The 26,212-nt window shown below is 43.1% G+C and overlaps 1 protein-coding gene across 2 annotated transcripts in view; it reads right to left on the reverse strand.

Annotated features, from left to right (window-relative positions):
* The window catches only part of LOC149450529 (bifunctional heparan sulfate N-deacetylase/N-sulfotransferase 3-like), a 347,552-nt gene that overhangs the window by 253,883 nt on the left and 67,457 nt on the right, over positions 1-26,212 (reverse strand). For both annotated transcript variants that reach the window (XM_089691786.1, XM_089691787.1), the window contains exon 2: positions 1,362-2,475. In XM_089691786.1, coding sequence (XP_089547912.1) covers positions 1,362-2,342 — 981 coding nt within the window. In that variant the 5' untranslated portion in view covers positions 2,343-2,475. The remainder of the gene's footprint in view (positions 1-1,361; positions 2,476-26,212) is intronic.

Genomic DNA, 26,212 nt, shown 5'->3' on the forward strand with positions numbered 1-26,212 from the left:
TGCCGTCTGTTGTTGTGTTACAAAACTAGTTTCAAAACTTTGATACCACTTCGTATATGCAATTTTAATGGTGAGACTCATGTGAAATGCTCAGTTATTATATTATGTTATATTATTTAAGGAGCACTAACATCCAAAACCACAGCATCTGTGGTTTGCAAAGAAAAGTGAGACAGAACATTATGTGCATACATGGTTAAATGTAAGTGACACATTAAAAAATGTCAGCAATAGTAAAAGTATTAAATTAAAGTAGAGCTATAGCTTACTTAAAACAAATGTGATGCAGCACTTAATTATAACTGCAACTATACTAACAGTTTTCTCTTTGCCAGTTGCAAAGTCCCAGAAATATCCAGACTGATTCAGACTGTAAACTCTGAAAAGCAGCATACTCTAATTCTGATTGGTCACAACTTCAAATTTGAATAGATTATGGTTCAGTGGTTTTACTTGTCCCTGTCAAGACAACAACAATATACTAAGTCAGAATCTCATACTCTAGAGTATATTAGATGTAATTATAGCATAAATATCATTATCAGTAAGTGTTTCAATTCCAGTAACCTTAAAAAATGTGTTGCTTCTATTTATGTGAATTTGTACAGAAACCTATGCCATAGCTTCAGAAGCTTATAAGAAGATTATTTTCCTAAAACAATATTAAAATCTTCCTCTTGTTAGAATTTTGTATCGATTTGGTTACTATTGTATACTGCAATTTAGTAAGTAGACATTTGCAATAAAATAGTACGAGACACTGCAGGTTGAAACGCAAATGACGAAAGTGTAAACAGAATCAAGAAAAAGTTTCAAAGATAATATCCCTGTTTGCTCCTCTGGAGGAGGTATATGTTTCCTGTCTAACAGAATCAAAGCAATTAGGTTAGACAGTCTATTATAAAGAAAGCAAAGAAGGGGGCGGAGTGAAAGGAAAACGGTGGAAGAGAGCATAAATGATTATGTGTATTGTAACTTTAACCTAGGTATTGTAAAATTGAGAATCCCATGACATTAATATCATAGTGATGCCCAATAAAATTTGATTTGATCATTTACTAATATTGATACTTTGCAAAATGTATACTAATATTCAGGGGAGACCAGGTATCCAACAATCTTGGAAGTGTTGAATGCAGAAAGTACTTAGCCATTGTAACTCTTCAAGACAATGATTATCGATTTCGTGAGTGTCGGGACAGGTAAGCATATTTTTTCTTTACGTGCTGGGCTTATTTTGAAATTTTAAAAGTATTTTAAACCAGTGACGGAGCTTTTTTTAAACATTTCACAAAATGTGAGCAAATAAAGACACTTTGAAAGAATATTTTAACGATACTAGCAAATGAATAAAAACCTACCTTGACATCATTCATTTTCATTCTTGTTCCTTCTTTACCTACAAAAATGTCATCAATATCCACAAGAATGTATCTATCCAATGACAAGGTAAACTTCTTTTCAGAAAGGAAAGATATAGCATCTACAAAAATGAGTTTGTGTAGCCAAAAGTTCAAATTATTGCCAAAGAACATCCTTTGAATACCATCCTGAAACCCAAAATCATGAATGACTGTGGCAAATAGGGACATTTTAGAAAATTGAGGTGGGTCACCAACAGGCATTTTAACTTTTGTAAAAACTATGGGTTGATAAAATGAGTGGTTAACCTCGAACACTGTCCACTCATTTCCAAGCAAAGGCCCTTTAGGTGTTTTTGTAGGTTTTGTAATATGAAGTAATGGTGTCGTAGGATTAATACAAAAAGTCTTGACAGCCATGTTACTGTGGATCATAAATGGGAAGCCCTTTAGGTTAAAAGTTTGAATGTTGCTCTCTGTGCCTTTAAGGAATCCAATGATACTGACACCATATTGAAGGCAGTACTTGTCCAGAAGTTCCTTGTTCCATGTGTCCATGTTGATGTATTTCATAAAGTTTTCATATATAATAAGTGCATATTTTCCAATGTGATTATCCGTCAGTGGTAGGAGGTCTCCCTTTCCCGGCGCTATTTCTGCATGGAATTTAAACCTGCTGGATTCTAAAATTCCAATAATGTCCTGGCCAAGTTGAGAATACTGACTCTCTATGAAAACCAAGATAACAGACTTGGTTGATAAAGAAACGGATGGCTTTCCAGTTCTGTGTTCCAAAAAGTTATAAGGTAAAGTTTCGATATCTCCACATTCGATTTCCATTGATGCTTCCGATATTTCATTGTCTTGTTTATAGCCAGTGTACAGGTAATAGGCAGAAATAACAATGCTTACCATGCAGAAAGTGGCAAGCAGGAGAATTGTTCTTTGAAAATGTCTGTGAAATTTCATGATATAACTCATGCTGAGCTAATTGTTATACAGAAGTGTCAGTGAACAAACAGGACTTAGTATTTCACTCCAGTCCAGCCGGATGATTTATGTAACCATTGCAGCACATCTGTCGCTTTCCAAAACACTTCAGAGAATGTGAAAACTAGAAGAAAGAAGAAAAAAATACGTTTTTATTTATACTGTGCTTACTTTTTATATGCTGCTTGTGACATAATTCATTTTGGGAAACAGCTGTCAGCCTGTAAATTTATGAAACACGTATGGTAGGGTACCTGACAGAAACAGTAAACTGGGGAAAGTGTATAATTAAAAGCATATGCAAGCTACTTACAGTCATAAAAAACTATAATGTATGTCATATAGCAGCCAAAAAGTTCCCATTAAAGAGACTCCCTGCTTTCAGTTTGTCTGTGGCAAACATCTCTCAGATCATAGTCAGGATATTGATTAGAAATATTAATGTAAAGTAGTTTTAGCCATAGTAGACCAGAGGACCCAGTACTGGCTGACCACATAATCTTTTATCTCTACAGCAATGACATTTGGTTGATCATTTAGAGAACATTATGGAATATTATATTCAGGAGTGTATATTAGATTACACAAAGTGTGTTTTTTTTTTTTTGTAATGGAATAGATTGTATACTGGATCTTCCTTTACATAGAAACAATCACCAAGTGATTACTCCATAATGCCAACATTCCTATATTTATATATATGGACAGAAAAGTATTTTGTTTGGATAGGACTTTACAGGCATTTCGCATGTACACACGTAATTATACATAAAGGTATTTTATTGAAAACACTTACAATAAAAAGTCATAATTTTAAAGAATTGTATCCGATATGCTTTGATCACGTAGTTTTATTTGTGGCCTCATGTATTGTTTTATGACTTTTTGTGTTAATATGTTTTCAATAACATACATTTTATGTATAATTATGGGTGTACATGGGAATGCCTGTAAAGTCCCATTCAAACAAAATACTTTTCTGTCCTCTGGATTTTCCGTTAAAGTACACTCGAAGGATCTGAGGAACCTTATAACAATTTTCTTTGTAGCTCCATAACTTAGTGCAGGGGTGTCAAACCGGCGGCTTTCCAGCTGTTGTGAAACTACAAGTTCCATCATGCCTCTGCCTTTGGGAATCATGCTTGTAACTGTCAATGTTGCAGTGTCTCACGGGTAGTTTGGCAACAGCTGAACATAGAGGTATGGCCTGCTTAAAAAAAACCCTAAAAAACAAAAAGAAACCTCCCAATAACACAAAACAAAAACAACTTTCCTGTTCAGAGTCCAAGCTTGCTGTTAGCTTGTCCTTAATTATAATTAGTTTCTCTTTGTACTACTTCCCAATACAGTTAGATCATGTTGCATGCAACTCACCAGAGTTTTCTATGTTATGCAGTTATTTTTAATTGTCTTACAGTTGCTTAACTGTAGCACACCGATAGCTCTCCGTATTTACCTCTGCATCTACTGAAGAAGATCTTAACCTGGCCTAGGAGTATTCGTGGTCTCAGTGTGGATTATTTACTAAAACTTGAGGCTACAATATCTGGTGCAACTCTACATAGAAACCAATCAGCTTTCAGGTTTTATTACCAACGCATAATAGAACGCACTGAATTTAGAAGCTGATTGGCTACCAGCAACAGTTGCACAAGATTCTGAGACAGCACAGAAAATCTCTGGTGACAAGTTTTGTTCCCAGTGAGAAGCTTCTATTCATGTCCAATTATGCGATTAAAAAACATGACCCTCGTTATTCTCCAACTCAAGCTGCTCAAATAGCGTGCACAGCCATACACAACTGTTTAAATTAATCTAGTCAAAGCAATACAGGGATTATACGGAAGGACAGTGAGTTAAAATGCATGATTGGGGTAAGAGGGATCGAAGAAGGTACCTAACAATGTATGGCTACCTTAAAGTGGTTATACATTTAAAAAAAAAAAAAGATATCGTTCCTTTAAAGCATGATCTATAGCATAGTGCTTCTGTAGTGTAATTTGTCCCATTGTATAATGTAAAATACCTTGTTGATATTGCCTGTTCCTGTGTCCCCCTATGTGTCCTGACCACGGTAATCATGGCTGCTGATCCATGATATTGTGGTCAGTTTACATCCCTTCATCATCACTCTGTGTGGTCAGTCTCTCCCTCTCCACCTCTCTCCCTTCCTGTCATTTCTGAGGTCTGTGGGTGTGACAGCTGATCTTCCTCATGTCCCTCCCCTCTTCTCCTGCTGCTATTTCCTGTGGATGAATTATACTATATTTAAATCACTTGCATCCCCTCTGGTTTAAGAAGATTTAAAATACTGTGTTTCAGCTTTTTGAAAAATTATAATCCTAAATACCTTCTTTCACAGGTCACATGATCTACACTGTATCTGAACACCACAAACCAAAAGCGCTATTTAATTTATTTTTAATATTCAAAGCAAACTCCCCCATCCATCCATGTCTCAATGCTTTATTTTGCTGAAAAATCACTTTGAAACATTCCCCCCCAGACAAAAACTGGCATTTCTGGCTGTGGCCATCTTGAACATTAGAGGGCAGATGATTCATGTACCACTCACTTCCATCTTCCCTTAGCTCAGACATGCAGGCAGGAGGGTCTGCTTAGCTAATAAAATCCCCCCACCCCCTACTCCCAAAGACTCCTGGGATGCATGACATAATTTGCCTAGGCATTGAAACTAGGAAGTAACTAAAGAAATATAAAAAAAACTGTTTAAAGCAAGTAAATATAATATACCTTCCTATCTATTTAATAATGCTAGCAGCATAAGAATTTGCTGCGTGAGGATTCAAAATATTCAATGTTGATTGAGATAGTGAAGCTCCACTTTAAACTGGCCATAGAATGTTCTAAAAAAGTTGTTCATTTTTCTAATCAGTGGGTCAAATCAGCAATCATTTTCAACCACAGTGACAAGAAAAATTTGAAGGAGCAGGATGGAAAACTTTTCTCAAATGAATGAATTTCTTAACAGTGAATGTGGTTTTTGTTCGGTAAAGTCCATTCATTCCAAAATCAAACTTGAACAGCAAAAGAAATCTTTTTTTTGTGTGAATTTTCCTAAGAATTTTTCCTAAGAATTTTCTTTTGAAATTCTATCCATCTATGGCTAACCTTAAGCTGTATAGATTTTTTTAAAATAATTTTCCTTTCAAGAATATTCGTTTGATTTTCTAATTGTTACTGGGGTCAAATCGATGTTCACTTTCAACAGCAGTGACGGGAAAATATGAAGGGGCAGGAAGGAAAACTTCTCGATCAAACAAATTTTCGGCTAGTGTACTGTATGTGGTTATCGTTCAGAAATTGCATTAATTTTAAAATCGAATGTTAAGAGCAAGACAATTTGCAAACAACGGTCGTCCATTCATCGACTGTGCAAAGTTTCACACAACTTTTCTTTTACAATGGTGTTTATTGATAGTATCATTGCCATCAAACAGATCCAAAGTTAGAAACTACAGTGCAGAGGAAGGAAACGTGCAATTCCTCTGATAAACAAGAAGTGTAGTAAATGCACTGAGTTACAGAAGCAAACAATAAAAGTGATTACAATGTGTAAAAAAAATAAGATACAAAAAAAATTTAAAGTATTGATTAGCATGTGAAGGTCTATGATTCCTCCATATAAATCTGTAGGTAGACATGAAAACAACGTGTAAAGCATTATGTACTACCATGTGGGAAAAATGTTAACACACCAATCTTTGGGCCCGGAGTGAGTCCAGTGATTATACAAGATTCGTATGGCTTTTCTTACAAATATTCTCGTCCGAAAACCTTAATGTGCATGGTCAGCTTTAAGGCCCCTACACATAAGAAAATCCTATGAAAATTTTCATATGATGACCAATCGTCATTAGTATACAGCTTTCAAGAGCCTTTCACGACAATTCATGTGACAATATCCAAAGGGACAAGCATGAAAATTTTTCTTGTGCGACACCAGATCGTTTAACCACCTCCCGCCCGCCATATAGTAATATGACGGACGCAAGGTGGTTCTTTCGTTCTGGGAGGACGTCATATGACGTCCTCCCATTCTCACCGCACATGCGTGGCTCAGGGAGCGAGCAGCACGGCGATCGGTGGTGCACTGTGTCCCTCGGACACAGAGGATCAGCAATCAGGGAAAGAGCCGAAGATGTCGGCTTGGTCATGTGATCAGCTGTGTCCAATCACAGCTGATCACATGTAAACAGGGAAATGCCGGTTATATGTCACGCTGACAGCTCGAGAGGAGAGGAGAGCCGGTAATCGGCTTTCTGCGGAGGGGACATGTACACTGATCATCAGGGCACTGATGATCAGTGTGCCCTGATGATCAATGTAGCCCCAGCAGTGCCACCTGTCATTGTCCATCAATGCCTTGTGTCAGTGCTCATCAGTGGCTCGTGCCAGTGCCACCTATCAGTGCCTGTCAGTGCCGCCTGTCAGTGCCGCCTAACCAGGGGCGGACTGACCATTTGGAAACTCGGGCACTGCCAGAGGGCCCGGGGTCAGTAGGGGGCCCCATGAGATGCCCCTGGTACCTTTTTCATAGGCTTTTTTAAGTTTGGGCAAGGACACAGGAGCCCCATGATCCCCTATTGCCCGGGGGCCCCATGAGTTGTCAGTCCGCCCCTGCACCTAACATTGCAAGTCAGTGCCACCTAACAGTGCCAGTCAGTGCCATGCATCAGTACTGCCTTTCAGTGCCCATCAGTGATGCCTGGCAATGCCCATCAGTGCCACCTACCAGTGCCTCCTCATCAGTGCCCATCAGTGCCACCTATCAGTGTCCATCAGTGCAGCCTATCAGTGGCCATAACTGCAGCTGCATTAGTGCACATCAGTGAAGAAGAAAAATCACTTATTTACAAAAACATTTTTTTTCAAAATTTTCAGTGGTTTTTGGTTTGTTTAAGAAAAAAATAAAAATCCCAGAGGTGATTAAATACCACCAAAATAAAGCTCTATCTGTCACAAAAAATTATACAAATTTCATATGGGTACAATGTTGCATGACCACACAATTGTCATTCAAAGTGTGACAGTGCTGAAAGCTGGAAATTGGCCTGGGCAGGAAGGGGGTATAAGTGCCCTGTAGACTAGTGGTTAATCAGTAGAGTAGTCATCCGAAAATACAATACAAATACATGACATCACTTTCAAAATTCTATTCAGTTGTATGAGAATTTTCATAAATTGAAAAACCTCTTCATTTTTGATATGGAGACAAGCATGCCAAAAAAAAAGGAGGATCATTTGTCCGATATTCTCATCATGTGTACTAGGCATTGGTCACTGGTATGAAAAATAACCAGCAGTTGTCCCTTGCAAAAGAACAAGTTGTTTACAGTACGTACCAGTCCAGCCAGTGTCAAACTTTTGAAGAGCTCCTGGCTTTTCTGCTATCTGGCAAGTCCAGGTATGTTAAAAAGCATGATCCTGCTGGACTCTGCAATTCTCCCTGCTATCCCCTAAGCATTCGCCATGTTCTGTAGTGACCTCGAGGCTGAAGGGAGGAATCACAATGCCCAGCAGTGGTCTTGCTATCCTACACACTAGAGATGAGCGAATTATTCAAAAATTCGATTCGACTGATTCGGCGAATTCGTGAAAAAATTTTGATTTGAGTCGAATATATTCGCTGCGAATTTAACTTATAAAAGGGTGTTTCTAGGCTTCAGAGAGCCTTTATATTAGTGCAGAACACTGTACCTTTAATTTAAATGCCCTTGGAGTCTGCTGGGGAAGAGAAATAATACTGACAGTCAGTATGACATGCAGATGAGTGCCGTCGATCTTAGAATCACCGCACACTTCACTCATTTGGGCAGTCACGGGGCCAAAACCAGAGTGTGGAGCCACAGTGTGGCGGTGGAGGCAGCAGCAATGGGAGGCCATACAGCACCCTATGACAAAAATGGAAACCACCAGCAGTGTGAGGAGACCTGAAAGTGGCACATGGCAGAGTGTGGCGATGGAGACAGCAGCAATGGGAGGCCGTACAGGGACACATGACACACTCTGGACCTGGCAGCAGCATGAGGAGGCGGTACAGGGGCCCATGACAGATTACGGGCCTGGCAGCAGCATGAGGAGTTGGTACGGGGGCCCATGGCAGATTACGGGCCTGGCAGCAGCAATGGGAGGCCGTACAGGGACCCATGACACACTCTGGACCTGGCAGCAGCATGAGGAGGCGGTACAGGGGCCCATGACAGATTACGGGCCTGGCAGCAGCATGAGGAGTTGGTACGGGGCCCATGGCAGATTAAGGGCCTAGCAGCAGCATGAGGAGTCGGTACGGGGGCCCATGACACGCTCTGGACCTGGCAGCAGCATGAGGAGGCGGTACAGGGGCGCATGACAGATTACGAGCCTGGCAGCAGCAACTTGGACAGGAGGACGTTCAGCTTCTGCACCGTCGGGTGCGTGCTCGCAAACTGTTGTCTCTTGGAAACGGATTCCAAGAAAGACTGCTGACGGAATCCGTGAAGAGGAGTAGCAGGAGAAGGAGCATCTGAACGAGCGGAATATGCCAACAAGCGACAACAGGGGCCCATGACAGATTACGGGCCTGGCAGCAGCATGAGGAGTCGGTACGGGGGCCCATGGCAGATTACGGGCCTGGCAGCAGCAATGGGAGGCCCGTAATCTGCCAGCACCCTATGACAAAAAATGGAACACACCAGCAGTGTGTGAGGAGACCTGAAAGTGGCACATGGCAGAGTGTGGCGATGGAGACAGCAGCAATGGGAGGCCGTACAGGGACCCATGAGAAACTCTGGACCTGGCAGCAGCATGAGGAGGCGGTATAGGGGCCCATGGCAGATTAGGGGCCTGGCAGCAGCTATGGGAGGCCCGTAATCTGCCAGCACCCTATGACAAAAAATGGAACACACCAGCAGTGTGAGGAGACCTGAAAGTGGCACATGGCATGAGACACTGTGGACCTGGCAGCAGCATGAGGAGGCGGTACAGGGGCCCATGGCAGATTAGGGGCCTGGCAGCAGCAATGGGAGGCCTGTAATCTGCCAGCACCCTATGACAAAAAATGGAACACACCAGCAGTGTGTGAGGAGACCTGAAAGTGGCACATGGCAGAGTGTGGCGATGGAGACAGCAGCAATGGGAGGCCGTACAGGGACCCATGAGAGACTCTGGACCTGGCAGCAGCATGAGGAGGCGGTATAGGGGCCCATGGCAGATTAGGGGCCTGGCAGCAGCTATGGGAGGCCCGTAATCTGCCAGCACCCTATGACAAAAAATGGAACACACCAGCAGTGTGAGGAGACCTGAAAGTGGCACATGGCATGAGACACTGTGGACCTGGCAGCAGCATGAGGAGGCGGTACAGGGGCCCATGGCAGATTATGGGCCTGGCAGCAGCTATGGGAGGCCCCTAATCTGCCAGCACCCTATGACAAAAAATGGAACACACCAGCAGTGTGAGGAGACCTGAAAGTGGCACATGGCAGAGTGTGGCGATGGAGACAGCAGCAATGGGAGGCCGTACAGGGACCCATGAGAGACTCTGGACCTGGCAGCAGCATGAGGAGGCGGTACAGGGGCCCATGGCAGATTAGGGGCCTGGCAGCAGCTATGGTAGGCCCGTAATCTGCCAGCACCCTATGACAAAAAATGTAACACACCAGCAGTGTGAGGAGACCTGAAAGTGGCACATGGCAGAGTGTGGCGATGGAGACAGCAGCAATGGGAGGCCGTACAGGGACCCATGAGACACTGTGGACCTGGCAGCAGCATGAGGAGGCGGTACAGGGGCCCATGGCAGATTAGGGGCCTGGCAGCAGCAATGGGAGGCCCGTAATCTGCCAGCACCCTATGACAAAAAATGGAACGCACCAGCAGTGTGTGAGGAGACCTGAAAGTGGCACATGGCAGAGTGTGGCGATGGAGACAGCAGCAATGGGAGGCCGTACAGGAACCCATGAGAGACTCTGGACCTGGCAGCAGCATGAGGAGGCGGTACTGGGGCCCATGGCAGATTAGGGGCCTGGCAGCAGCTATGGGAGGCCCGTAATCTGCCAGCACCCTATGACAAAAAATGGAACACACCAGCAGTGTGAGGAGACCTGAAAGTGGCACATGTTTGGGGCATGATTCATGGCGGATTTAGTCAGTTGTGTCAGGAACTGGTGGTTTGAAATCCAGACTAATCCACGCCTGATTCATTTTCACAAACGTGAGTCTCTCCACACTTTGGGTGGACAGTCGTGTCCTCCGCGGAGTTACAATACCTCCTGCCGCACTAAACACGCGCTCCGATGCCACGCTACTGGCCGGGCATGACAGCCTTTCAAGGGCAAATTCAGCTAGTTGGGGCCAAAGGTCAAGTTTTGTTGCCCAGTAGTCAAGGGGATTGTCTACCTCGGTTGGCAGGGTGCTGTCCAAGTAGGCCCAAGCCTGTTGTTTGAGGTCCTGCTCCAGGTCCACCTGATGCTGCTGCTGCTGCGGCTGGTTAGTAGTTTCCTCACTGCGCTGGTGAAGAAAGCTACTCATCATCGACTGCAGACTGAGGCAGCCGCTGCTGGTGGAGCTGCCACTGCTCCTACCACCCCACCCCTCCCCTGCTGCCATGGCAGCGGAACGCGAGCGCACAGGGCCCACAGTGTCTGAGGATGGACGTTGGCACAGAAAGGCAGAGACCAACTGACTACATAGGTGGTTTTTATAGTACGTTATTTTGGCCTCCCTCTCAGCAGGTGTGAAAAAGGCCACCATTTTTGAACGGTAGCGAGGGTCCAACAAGGTGGACAGCCAAAATCATCCCTCTGTCTGATGGTTATTATTCGGCTGTCGCTACGCAAGCAACCGAGCATGCTATGGGCCATTTGTGCCAAGGAATGCGAGGGACTCCCTGCCTCCATCTCCACAGCATACTGCCACGGTGCGTCTGGGTCCTCTGTCTCCTCCTCCTCCTCCTCTACCAGATGCTCCTGCTCCTCCACTCCTGTCCTCTGAGTGGAAAAACCACCCATTTCACTCAATAATTCCTGAGCACAAATGTCCTCCTCTACCTCCTCCTCTTCTTCCTGTCCTGCCCCCACAGGGGTCATGTGGCGTTGAGATCTGTGCGCCACGTCTACCGCACCCTGACCAGCCATTGTTAGCAGCATTTGTTCCAGGACGTGCAACAGAGGAATGACGTTGTTCATCCCATAGTCCTGCCGACTCACGAATAGCGTGGCCTCCTCAAAGGGCCTGAGCAAGCGGCAGGTGTCACGCATGAGCTGCCAATGGCTGACATCGAAGTTACACAGGGGAGTACCTTTATCCGCTTGTAACATCAGGAAATCGGTGATGGCCTTTCGCTGTTCGTAAAGGCGGTCTAACATGTGTAGGGTTGAATTCCACCTTGTTGCAACGTCGCAGATCAGGCGATGCTGTGGAATGCCGTTCTGCCGCTGCAGCTCAAGGAGGGTGTGCTTTGCGGTGTAGGAATGGCTGAAATGCATGCAAAGTTTACGTGACATTTTAAGGATGTCTTGCAGTGGGATGGTGGATTTTAGGAACCGCTTGACAACCAGATTGAACACGTGAGCCATGCATGGCGCATGGCACAACCTTCCTTGACGCAGAGCAGACACCATGTTCTTTCCGTTGTCGGTCAACATGGTTCCGATTTTCAGTTTGCGCGGAGACAGCCATCTGTCGATTTCTCTGTTCATTACACTCAGAAGTTCCTCCCCTGTGTGACTACGTTCGCCAAGGCATACCAGGTGCAGCACAGCGTTACACCGTTGCGCCCTGCACATGTGATATGCCGGTCAGGTAATGGGACTTGGCACGGGGGTGGCAGCTGAGGACACGGCGGAAGAAGAGGTGGTAGAGGCGGACATCTTTGCCGGACCAAGGACGTGCAAACGTGGAGGCAAAAGCGGCGTGACCTGTCCAAGTTGCTGGTGCGGCTGTGACGGCACCACGTTCACCCAGTGGGCCGTAAATGACATGTACTGTCCCTGACCGTAGTTACAGCTCCACACGTCGGCGCTGCCGTGCACTTTGGCAGAGACCGACATGCTCAAAGACTGGCCCACCATCTCTTCTACATGTGAATGCAGGGCTGGCACTGCCTTTTTGGCGAAGAAATGACGGCTTGGCACTCTCCACCGCGGCACGGCACAAGCCATCATTTCTCGGAAAGGTGCTGAGTCCACCACTTGGAAAGGGAGGGACTGCAGCACCAGCAACTTGGATAGGAGGACGTTCAGCTTTTGCACCATCAGGTGCGTGCTCGCAAACTGTTGTCTCTTGGAAACGGATTCCAAGAAAGACTGCTGACGGAATCCGTGAAGAGGAGTAGCAGGAGAAGGAGCATCTGAACGAGCTGAAGATGCCAACGAGCGACAACTCCCCTCAGCAGAGGTGTTGGAGCCTTGACTGGCTGATAGAGGGCGATTGACGTCGGGTGACGGAGCAAGTAACGGAGCGGGTGATGGAGCAGGGGCTGGGGCAGGCAGAACCGCCGTATCTTTATCACGGTTTTCCCAGGCCACCAAATGGCGACGCTGCATATGCTGACGCAACGCTGTAGCCCCAACATGGGCCCCCTGGCCACGCTTGACTTTCTGGCCACATAGTCGACATACGGCTACGTTTACTTCCTCGGGCGGCTTGACGAAAAATTGCCACACTGCCGAGTAGGAAACTTTGCCCCCGATACTCCTCACTGGCTGACTGCTGCTTCCTCCGTGCACACCGGCACCACTACTGGCCGTGGTGGTAGGCTGCAGTGGAGCTGGTGCTCTACTACGTGGCCGTTTGCCTCCACTGACACTGCTGCGACCCTGCTGCCTCCTGGGCAACCCACCGACTGTTTTGCTCGCTGCCAAGCTGCCACCCTCTTCTCCTGATGATGCGGAAGCAATAACCTGATGACGACGAGGCTGCCAAGTGCGATCAGCCTCATCATCATCAATTAGGGTCTCCGCCTCACTACTAGCCCCCTCGGCTGCGTGTGGGTCAGGAGACAGACCTGTCTCTAGACCGGCTACCGAGCCACTCTCCTCGCCACTACTTCTTCGCCTGGCTGCTGAAGAGGCGGATGTCTCCCCCCGTTCCTGACCGCCCTCTGTTAGCTCTTCCTCACTGTACAGTGGGGCTGAGCCCACAGCATGCGATACTTCGCTTGGTGAGGGAACACCAAAGGACAGGGGCAGGTAGAGGACACGTGATTTCAGTGGGCTTGCTCCCGGGCCATGCCAACTAACGGTTGTGTCTGACGTACCCACCGACCGTTGGCTGTAGGTGTCAGAGGTGACCTGGGAAGAGGAAGACGATCGAGCCAACCAATCGATGACGGCAGGGTTGTCGGTGGAGACACGACCGCTGGATGACACCGGGAGCACTGGCCTCTGGCTGCGACTAGTGCTGCCTCGACCCCTTCCTCTGCTGCCACGTCTGCTCGCTCCTAAAACATTGCCTCCTCTGCCACTCCTCTGCATGTTGTCTGACATACTCTTTAATTCAACGATTCTGTGTCCCTGAGTAACAATTCTGTGTCTGTCCCTGAGTAACAATTCTGTGTCCCTGAGTAACAATTCTGTGTCCCTGAGTAACAATTCTGTGTTCCTCAGTAACAATTCTGTGTCCCTCAGTAACAATTCTGTGTCCCTCAGTAACAATTCTGTGTCCCTGAGTAACAATTCTGTGTCTGTCCCTGAGTAACAATTCTGTGTCTGTCACTGAGTAACAATTCTGTGTCCCTCAGTAACAATTCTGTGTCCCTCAGTAACAATTCTGTGTCTGTCCCTGAGTAACAATTCTGTGTCTGTCCCTGAGTAACAATTCTGTGTCTGTCCCTGAGTAACAATTCTGTGTCTGTCCCTGGGTAACAATTCTGTGTCTGTCCCTGAGTAACAATTCTGTGTCCCTCAGTAACAATTCTGTGTCCCTGAGTAACAATTCTGTGTCCCTCAGTAACAATTCTGTGTCCCTCAGTAACAATTCTGTGTCCCTCAGTAACAATTCTGTGTCTGTCCCTCAGTAACAATTCTGTGTCCCTCAGTAACAATTCTGTGTCCCTGAGTAACAATTCTGTGTCCCTCAGTAACAATTCTGTGTCCCTCAGTAACAATTCTGTGTCTGTCCCTGAGTAACAATTCTGTGTCCCTAAGTAACGTTTCTGTGGCCCTAAGTAACGGTTCTGTGGCCCTCAGTAACAAATCTGTGTCCCTCAGTAACAATTCTGTGTCTGTCCCTAAGTAACAATTCTGTGGCACTAAGTAACGTTTCTGTGGCCCTAAGTAACGTTTCTGTGGCCCTAAGTAACGATTCTGTGGCCCTAAGTGACGTTTCTGTAGCCCTAAGTAACGTTTCTGTGGCCCTAAGTAACAATTCTGTGTCCCTAAGTAACGTTTCTGTGGCCCTAAGTAACAGTTCTGTGGCCCTCAGTAACAATTCTGTGTCCCTCAGTAACAATTCTGTGTCTGTCCCTAAGTAACAATTCTGTGGCCCTAAGTAACGTTTCTGTGGCCCTAAGTAACGGTTCTGTGTCCCTCAGTAACAATTCTGTGTCCCTCAGTAACAATTCTGTGTCCCTCAGTAACAATTCTGTGTCTGTCCCTGAGTAACAATTCTGTGTCCCTCATTAACAATTCTGTGTCTGACCCTAAGTAACAATTCTGTGGCCCTAAGTAACGATTCTGTGGCCCTAAGTAACGTTTCTGTGGCCCTAAGTAACGTTTCTGTGTCCCTAAGTAAAGTTTCTGTGGCCCTAAGTAACGTTTCTGTGGTCCTAAGTAACGTTTCTGTGTCCCTAACTAACGTTTCTGTGTCCCTAAGTAACGTTTCTGTGTCCCTAACTCTCTCCCTGAATACAGCCAGGTCTGCCTCTGTTGAATGACTGGAGGCAAATGGAGAATTCTAAAATGGCCGCCATTTATAGCTCGACCATTACACAGTGCTGGCTGGCTGGCTGCTGATTGGCTAATGCGATCACATGTCATGAATGAATGCATTATGGGTCAGCGCGACTTGTCTGCGCGCCTTCCCAGACATCCCCGCTCCGTTGCCGCACATGTCGCCGCCATTTTAGGAAAAATTTCGATTTGCGCCGAATCCGAAAATTAGCAGACTTCGGATGAGCGAATCGAAATTTTTCCTAAAATGGCGGCAAAATTTTCCTAATATTCGAAACGAATTCCACTTCGCCTAGTTCGATTCGCTCATCTCTACTACACACGTTAAAGTGTTAGATGGCACCAATGCCTAGAGCTCTGCAAAGCAAATAATTCACTTTCCACCCACCGCTCTTGTAAGTATACAACATATTCTTTTTAAAGAGGGCAGATGCTGGCATGTTTTTAATCCATGGACAGGGAAGCTTTAACTACAGTAGATACAAGTCTGGCTCCAGGCTGGCTCTGCTGTCTGATAGGGTTGTCTTAATCGTAGGAATGAAGGTACAAAAAAAAAATCTTTGGCAGGTAAAGCAACATGGTTAAATGTATTTTAATTGTGTCAATAGCAATTTACCTGACATTTAGCTTTAGCAAACAGAGAAATAACACAGGGTTGCAAATCCTGCTGTTTTAGAAGTCTTTAAATCCCCAGAATATCTGACCTAACCATTCCAACTTGTATATACCAGATCTAAAAACATAAATATAAACTGAGAAAAATAAAACAGAAAAATATAATAAAAATAGAAACGCTGTATAGACAACAGCATCATACAACTTCCACGTCCATTGCTATGTTTGTGCAGCTATTAATGTCAGAAGGTCAGCCTTAGAGAGTTAACATTAAATCTTTGTTACACGTTTGATACTGCTATGGCTTTATGTCTAGCATTAGATTATCTGCTGTTAGTTCAGGAAATGTATGGAATTATTTATCATTGTACCCAAGAGGGCTGTGATATATTATTTTTTTCCTGATCCTTTGGTAATATTGGAATGGTTCGGTGCTTTGGCTAAGTGTTACTTTACCAGTGTAAATATATAAAATCTACTTTACACATGTACTGTGATAGTGGTTTTATTGCTTGCTCAGTTACTTAACCACTTGCCCTCCAGAGGATTTACCCCCCTTCCTGACCAGGCTATTTTTTGCGCAACAGCACTGCATTACTTTAACTGACAAATTTGTGGCTATGCAATGCTGCATCCAAATGAAATTTACGTCCTTTTTTTTGTTTTCGTTCTTTCGGTAGTATTTGTTTGCCTGTGTGGTTTTTTTTTCGTTATAAAAAAAAAATGACAATTTTGAGGAAAAAAAAACAATATGTTTGACTTTTTGCTATTAAACATGTCCAGTAAAAAAATTTTCAAAATCAAATTTCTTCATAAATTTGGGTAAAAATGTATTCTGCTACATGCCTTTGCTAAAAAAAAATCCCAATACATGTAAATTAATTGATTTACATGAATGTTATAGCCTCTAAAAATGGCAGTATATATACTGGAATTTTTTTTTAGCTAGTAATGGCGGCAATCAGTGACTTATAACGGGATTGTGGGACTGCGGCGGGCATTCTCACACTGGGGGGAACTGACTTGGTGTCACTGACATCCCTAATGACACAAAATACAGTGATCAGTGCTAATAAAAAGCACTGACACTGTACTAATGGCACTAGGCAGGAAGGGGTTAACAAGTGGGGTGATAAAAGGGTTAACTGTGTACTGTTTTACTGTGTGCTGTGTGTGTTTTACTGTATGTGCTATGTGTGTGCTTCACTGTCACACTGTTTTTCATGGCTCTGCTATGCGGAGCCATGCAAAACATTGTGCCGGAGCTGATAGGGGAGAGAACTGTATTGTTTACATACAGTTCTCTCCCTCCATCGGTAATGCTTCTCCATCAATGGGTGATTGACAGTCGAGGACGCGAATAGCGTCATGGGTAGGGCACACGGGCCCCCAACCCGGAAATGCAAAATCACGTATATATACGTGATTTGCGCACTCCTGCTACCCTGCAGCACTAAGCACTATATCTGCTATAGGGCGGTGGGAAAGCAGTTAATATATTGAACTTTCCTCTGTGTTTTCTCTCCCGAGAATTAAACATATTTGGGAATATTTACTAAAACTGAACAATGCATAATCTGGTGCAGCTCTGCATAGTAACCAATCAGCTTCCAGGTTTTACTGCCAAAGCCTAATTGAATAAGTTGAAGTTAGAAGCTGATTGGCTACTATGTAGAGCTGCACCAGCTTATGCACTGTTCAGTTTTAGTAAAACATTCCTATTATTTCACCCTTCTTATTTTTTTTAACAGTTGGGGTTTTGCACATGCACTGGTTTACCTACAGTACACTGCACAGAAAAGGAACTCTCCATAGGACAGTGCATTCTCATTCTAAAAAAACACCTACGTGGCTGTTTTACTGGTCCTACCAGTAACATGAACAATTATTTCAAAAATGCTCTACAATTATTCCAGAAAGGAAGCCATTATTCTCAAAATCACTAATATTTTCCAGGTGGGTAAGAGACGGATACACTTTTAAATGCTAAATTGAGTGAAGCCCTCAACCTTATCAATTGTTCTATGTACTCTGGCCTTCTTAGGACATTTGTTGAAGTGAATCCCAACTACACTGCTTCCATGCAATTAGCTGTTTTACTTAGTCAGCTGAAAGGAAGAATAACTAGTATGGACCATTTAATGTCATTCTGCTATGTCAAATGGAAATGATGTAAAGAAAAACTCCCTTAGTTAGCTGTGATATAAAGGATTAGTTGGCACATACACCCTCAGGCAGATCCACAATTTTCAGCCCAGCAGAGCTTTCTGAGAAGCCATAAAAAAATAAAGTGGTATTAAAACCAACAGGTAATATATTGCAGCTTATCAATCATTAGAGGTGGTATCTGCATTACTTTCCTCCTTTTAGGCTTTTTTTTGCACAGGGGCAACTTCGGCCAGCAACATTGTTAATCTGGGGGGGGGGGGGGGGGTGTTAGATGTACTAGCAGTTTTAAATACACTAACAAATTGAAACCAAACTCAAGCTCAAATTTTATAAACATTTACAGCAAACTGTTTTTTTTTCCTTTTTGGGATAAAGGTTTTACATAAATAGATAAAAGCTGATCACTGCCAACAGCATCCCTGTCAGTGTAAATGGTTAGTCTGAACCAGAGGTGGACTGTCCATTTGGAAACTCGGGCACTGCCCGATGGCCTGGGGTCAGTAGGGTGCCCCATGAGATGCCCCTGGTACCTTTTACATAGGCTTTTTTGAGTTTGGGCAAGGACACAGGAGCCCCATGATCCCCTATTGCCCGGGGGCCCCATGAGTTGTCAGTCCGCCCCTGGTCTGAACCATCTAACTGCTACATCTGCAAGAGATGTTCTTTTGAAAAACAACAGACTGGCCAGGGTCCCTCAAACATGCAGATCTGAGCCTCCTCCCTTCCTCCACCCCTCTTCCAGAAGGTTATCTAAGTTTCTGGAAGAGTGGGAGGGCTCCAGAAGCTCTGACCTGTTAGAGCCTCCCATCCTGTCCTGAGGTCTCACTCACAGGCTAACTCATCCCCAGGCTGCTACTCAGCCTCTGCCTAAAAAGAGAAAAAAAAACAAACAATGAGCTATCTAGCTGACTTGGAGGGCATTACACACCTTTAAATTAAAACAAAGGCTCATGGGAGAACTTTTAGCTCAGACACAAATTCTAGTAGTCGTTTACAACCGATGCGTCAATATGGGCACTTCTGTGCTCTTTCCCAATTTACTTTTTTTTATTATAAACAAGGTAATACTGCTAATTTATAGGCCAATAAGCTCCAATTGATGGTTTTCCCATTAACCTTCCTAGCGGAAATCCCGAGTGTGGCTCGGGGTTCATTTGCAGTACCAAAAGCAGTAACCCTGAGCCACACTTGGGATTACTCTATAGTGTTTCTCCTGCTTACCCCGATCCTTACCTTGTCCTGTGATCCCCTGATGTCCTCCAGCTGTGTCCTCCGGCCATGTCCTCCAGCCGATGCCGGCATCCGTCTTCTGAGTTCCGTTTCCTGTGAGCTTCGGTACGCAGGGAGGTGGAATCGTGGGAGATTCAAAAAAGTAAAAATATGACATACACACAATACACTGTAATCTGTTAGGATTACATTACTGTATCAAACCATTTCACCTAAATTTTGTCCCTAGTGCTTTGTCCTGTGCCCTGCCTGCACTTTTACTTTTTTCTTTTTGCCTGGAAACTTGAGAACGTCCATGGCATCCAAAAGGCACCCCTTTAGGTCAAAATCGGTTTTAGACCAGCTAGAAAAAACAGCTATAGTGAATTAGAATCACTTGCAGAATTGAACGATAGTGATTTGTGGGGAAATTCATCATCAGACACTGAAAACGATTCTGCAACTTTGCTCAGTGATGTGCGAACTTTGTGCTATATTTCAAATTTCAGTGTTTGATTTGTTTACATTATTGAATTAAATTTATTATTATTATATTATTTTTTTTATAATTATTTTTTATATTATAATTCATAATTTCGTGTTTCAAACTTTATCATACTCAGGATGTTTACTAGACTCTTGTTTGGACAGATCTAAGTGAGTTATTCATAAGAATTACAGGCCTACAATATAAAACCACAAGTGTTCATGCAAAACAATGCTTTGACATTCAAAAATATTGATTAGTTAGACCGCAGGGAGGTAAAAGCTGTTTTTATACATTTAACTGTGTCATGTTTAAGTGCACGTATAGGTGACACTTCTTTTTTTAGTTTTAGATACAATAGAGAAGGATTAAAAACATTCAATTCATATATGCAGTGTGTGTCCAATTTAATAAAAAAAATCCCCCTTCACTTCCTGTCCAGCAGACACAACAGGAAGTGAGAGAAATTTCTACAAAGTGAGGGAAAATCTAGAGTGGTTACCAGTATGAATACAGAAGAGATGTCTATTTTGCAGAGACATGGACTGTAATAAAAAACTAGCATGGGTTCTAATCCAATGACTATCCAAACTACTACAAAATACTAAAAAAAATGATTTGGATAGACTTCCAGTATAATTCTGTTGTATCTTTATTGTTGTTTCCAACAAACACATCTTCTACAGGATCCTTAGCCTGGGTTCACATATATGTGGCTTGGTACATCGCATGTGATTCGCACAGGAACCGCACTGCATTCCTGTGCAGATCACATATGAATTGTGTGCGGTGTGATTGGAGCCATGCATTTTTTATGGCTCTAATCACACCTCACCCGCACCAAAAAGGTGCAGGACCCCTTTTTGGGTCCGCACTAGAATCGGATCACATGGGTATTCACACCTGTGTGATCCAATTCTGCACATCGCACCGTGTTTTGTGGACCGATTTTGGGGTGTTGTTAACTTAACATACACACCCGCAGCAGTTCGCATGAACAGGGTGTGATTCTGATGCGATGTGGAATTCGCACATAAAACGCTGCAAATTCCACACAGCATCAGTGTGAACCCAGGCGCAGTAATGTATATACAATTCTAGTATAATGTGTCTATAACAAACCACACTGCAAATATGTCACACGGAAAAAAGACAGAGATGTGGATGTAGCCCTAGGCGTGTGCTCTGAGGGATTTGCAAGTTTCCCCTTGGACACAAGACTACTATATATGTCATGTCATAAATGACAGCAGTGTGAAATCTTCCCTTTTCATTTTTTAAAATTGACTTTTTAAAGTTTGATATAGAGTTTTTCACATGGGGGCAACTACAACTTATATTGGTACTTTTATATTGAGCCAGGCTGTTAAGCCATGTAATGTTATCTGATTTAATAAATAATGAAAACATTAGGGCATTATAAAAGCTAATTTGCTTTGCAAATAGAAAAAGCTGACGAAATGTTATCAGCTTTAGAAAGATAGATATATTCTATATTAGTAGAAAATGGTAAATCTCTGTATGATTCATTATACTTGGTGGAAAAAAAAAAGAAAATCTGTTCCAGCTCCATAGAGACTTAATAAATAACTAAAAATGTGACCTTTGATTATGCACAACTAGGAAGATTAGCATGTGGCTTATTTACAGAATGTGTGGATAGAATAGCTATTTATATATTACATAAATATAACAAACCTTCTAAAGAGAGTCATAATAAAAAAATATGTTTCATTGTATATTTAGCCAAAAATTAAGGTCAAATTCTAGGCCCCTTTTGCAGGTATATCTATGTAAAACATTAACAATTAGTATCTATACTGTTTAAAACACAAAAATACACTGGGGATGATTTACTAAAACTGGAAAGTGCAAAACCTGGTGCAGCTCTGCATAGAAACCAATCAGCTTCCAGTTTTTTTTGTGAAGTTTAATTGAACAAGCTGATTGGCTACCATGCACAACTGCACCAAATTTTGCACTCAATTAAATCCCACATGTTCAGTTGTTGTCTATTTTTTGGCACTGTGACGAAAATAAAAGCCACTAGAGGCAGATCTGCTGAAAGCCTAAAGATTTAATGCTGTTCAGAGACTCTGGGTTTCAGCAAAATTGCAGCCTCTGGGAAGAAGAAAATGTACTGGAGGCAAAAAAAGTACTGGAGGCAATTTACAGTATACACTTATTTTTGTAGCATAATTATTCATGTGGAATGTATGTTCCTTGCAAAAGAATATTAACTTTTATCAAGTTGTTATAGGTAAAGTTGCGTTTTCAGTGAAATTGAGAATAAGTGTTTTTGTAGTGATATCCACAATGGTTCTGGAGATCAAGTGCATTCTGTGTAGAAGATGCAGTGCATTTTTGCAGTATTCATAAAAATTGACATCAGATCAGAAATGCTCTCAGTCAGTCCTTACCCAGAATTGCCAGCCTGGGCATTTTATGCCTTTCCTGTCCATTGGCTGATGTAGAACCAATATGGGAGCTGCCATTGCTGACCTTCACCTCTTCTCATGCAGATCTAATGGCTTCAATACTTTCCAAACCACTGACCTGGGACAAACATGTAGATCAGGAGTTCTGATGTCACTATAACTTTCTTATATGCATGTTTGTTTCAGGTCAAAGTACTAAAGGCCTTGGATAAGCATTAAATTAAGAGGCCAAATGAACCATGTTAATCTAAATATATCTAGACTGTACAGATATATACTTAGATATTGAAATAATCTGGTGGTGCTCTACAAAGGCAGCTGCTGAAGAGCAGGAGCATTGTTCTGTGTGAGTCTTGCTGTAAAGATTACATACACGCCTTCTCTAAGAGCTAAAACTCTCCAGCAGGGAGCATACGCTTTGCTGTGTGGAGAACTCTACCTCTGACAGCAGGGGAACTTGGTGGACCTTTGCAGCGAGATTCTCACTCATCACGGTCTGTCTCTGCACTTCCTGCCCAGCCACAGAGTTAAATAGAGCAGCAGCAGATTATCAAAAGGCTACCTCCACTTTTTTACACCACATTACACCCAAATGTGGTGTAACATGGTGTCAAGTGTACCCCCATCCTCAGATTGCCCTCCCCATGACAGTGTGCAGGATATCTTCTTCCCCAACAGCCACTTTTGAAATCAGTGAAGATCTGTAAATGAATGAACTACACATCCCATCTACCACCACGGCAGAAGGACTTAGTTCTCAACAGTTTAGTTCACTTGTAGTCCATTTACCCTTCTTCCAGCTATCCAACTGAAAGCCTGTACCTCGATATGGACAAAGAGCTGGAGGAAAAGACTGCAGCAACCTAGCCTTGCACCTGTGATCCATTGATCACGGGTGCAATACTTTGCAGACTCCTGTGCATAATAACAATAAATGCATATTTTTTATTGCAGTTTATTATATATTTTTAAATATATATAGCCTTTAATATCTAAAACATGTGAGCACAAACAATCTAGTTACTTTCAGAACCCCTAACTGCAGAGTTAATTTTTTCAAGGATACAAGTGGACTTTAAAAATGCCCTTCATCAAGCTCTTCATATATTTCATATTTTACTTAAAGAATACAAGAAAATTCATTCTGTATAAGCAACGGCAGAATGTTTGTAAAGAACCAAATTATTTGTACAGCAATTGGAATGCAATTGGAATGTCATATGCCTCCCAAAAGTGGTGCAGTATTCTGGGCATGTTAAAAAAACATATAAAGTGTATAAAAATGTGAGAATGTGTATAAGCACATGACAACCAGTTCAGTTCAGTATGGTACACAGTTCTTAAGATTAAAAGAAATATTCTGATTAAGTGTTTCATACATCACCACGGTTCAATTATATTGATGGCAAGCAGTGGCAATAGTTTCTTAATTTAGAAAGTTTAGCTGCTGAGGTAGCCATGGAAACAGCACATAAGCATGTTCTGTATGTGTAAATGCTATTTTGTTTTCCTAATCACTCAGATCCCATATTTTTATTTGTATGCAAAAATCTCCTTTGAGAAATGCTACAGTATAAAGTGAACATGTTCTGTAGAAGAACAGAATTCACAGTTTCAGCATCTTAAAAAAAAACAATTTGCTTGCAGTGTATGTATGGATCTAGAGGTAGCCATAAACACAGTGAACATCTAATTATCTATTCTTTGAAAGTACTACTTGAAATTTACATTATAAAGATATTTCAAGGCTGACTACAATCTGTGATCTAGGGTGCAATCAGAAACACAAAAGTAAAATAGGAATCATACCCACATCACAACTCCCTCTAAGTGTTGCCCTTCCTAAAGACATACAATATCTTTACCACTTGCCAGCAAAGATGAATTAAGGTGAAATGGACAAAGCAGTAGCTTTGGCCTCCCCATCCCTTCAATCGACATTATTAAGGATTCTAATTTTCAACAAGAAGCCACCCCGTATACATTATCGGCATTGGTTTGGTCTGCCTCATCAGATACCAGATGCCTCCTCTCTTGTAAAGTGATAGGCAGTTTCACAGCTTTAATCATTAGGGGCTCTTTCACACTGGCGTTCCGTATTCCATTTTTCATCTGTCCATGAAAAATGGACACCTAGGTATTTCTATGGACTAGCGGATGTAATCGGATGGTCATCCGTTTACGTCCGCTAATGTCCGTCTCTGTTAACATCTGTTTTTTTGAACAAAAGAAAACCCTATTTTTCTTCCATAAAAAACCCGGAACGGATGAAAAACCGATGTAAACGGACGAAAAATAGATTAAAAAAAGATGTAAATGGGAGAAAAAAGGATGAGAAAACTGATGTAAACTGATGAAAAAACTTATGTAAACTGATGAAAAACAGAAGTAAACTGATTTGTTTTCTCTTTGAAAAACGTGACTGAACTGATGAAAAACGGAACGCCTGTGTGAAAGGACTATTACTAAATCCTTCAGGTTTAATGCAAGAGTATGAAGGTTGTAGCTTAGGCAACACTAAATAGCAGACCGGGGTCCGGATGTGGATCGAGTCACTGTCCTATCTGGACCCATGCGGTCCCACCATTTAGGAGCCTTTTCTTCCCCCAGCCGTCTCGTGGTCATCCTCACAGAGTTGACAGTGTGAGGCAGGACATTTCTGGATGGAGGGCGGGAGCTGCCCAAGGTTAACAAGCAGGTGATTGGTTGCTAGGATGAAAGGCAGTCCTAGCATCAATCACTGTCTGTTAATTACTGTCTGTGTATGGTAGGACAGTCGGGGGGGGGGGGAGTTAAAGGGGCTAAGGACATTAGTGTGAAGGGGGGCTGATGTGAAAAGGAGCCGAGGACTGAATGTGGGGGAGGGGCTGAGGATTGAATGTGGTGGAGCTTAGAACAGTAATTTTGGGGGAGGCTGAGAACAGTAATGTGGGGGGACTGAGGACAGTAATGTGGAGAGTTGAGGACATTACAATTAAAGTGGAAGAACTGAGGCCTTAAATGTGAGAGGCTAGAGGCTGTGATATGGGGGGGTTGAAGGGGGGGCGCTGAGAACAGTAATGGGGGGGCTAAGGATTGTGGTGTGTGGAGGCTGAGGACATTAAAGTGGGGGGCTGAGAACTGCAATGTGGATTGGTTGAGGAAAGTACACATGGAGGGGGGCAGAGAACAGTAATGCCTACATGAGACTCGGACCTCTGATGCATGAACATTTTCTGCCTGGATCTCAGTGAATTTTAATTCAGCCCCTGTTGCAGCTTATTCTCTATACACACACACACACACTGCTCAAGAAATTAAAGGAACACTTTGAAAACACATCAGATCTCAATGGGGAAAAATATCATGCTGGATATCTATAATGATATGGACTGGGTAATGTGTTAGGAACGTAAGGATGTGCCCATCGTTTGATGGAAATGAAAATTATCAACCTACAGAGGACTGAATTCAAAGACACCCCAAAAATCAAAGTGAAAAAATGATGCAGCAGGCTAGTCCATTTTGCTGAAATTTCATTGCAGCGACTCAAAATGGTACTCAGTAGTTTGTATGGCCCCCTTGTGCTTGTATGCATGCCTAACAACATTGGGGTATTATTATTACAGGTACTTATATAGCGCCGTCAATTTACACAGCGCTTTATATATACAGTATACAGTATATTGTACATTCACATCAGTCCCTAACCCTCAAGGGGCGTACAATCTAAGGTCCCTAACTCACATTCATACATACACATACTAGGGACAATTTAGACAGGAGCCAATTAACCTACCAGCATGTCTTTGGAGTGGGGCATGCTCCTTATGAGATGACAGATGGTGTCCTGGGGTATTGCATCCCAAATCTGGACCAGAGCATCACTGAACTCCTGGACAGTCTGAGGTGCAACCTGGCAGTGTTGGATGGACGGAAACATGATATCCCAGAGGTGTTCTATTGGATTTAGGTCAGGCGAGCATGGAGGCCATTCAATGGCCTCCATGCTCCAGGAACTGCCTGTATACAATCGTCACATCCTTCAGGAACTGTCTGCATACTCTCGACACATGA

This window comes from Staurois parvus, unplaced genomic scaffold, assembly GCF_062004578.1.
Source record: "Staurois parvus isolate SC_StPar_1 unplaced genomic scaffold, SC_StPar_1.0 ptg000572l, whole genome shotgun sequence".
In the NCBI taxonomy this organism is placed as follows: Eukaryota; Metazoa; Chordata; class Amphibia; order Anura; family Ranidae; genus Staurois; species Staurois parvus.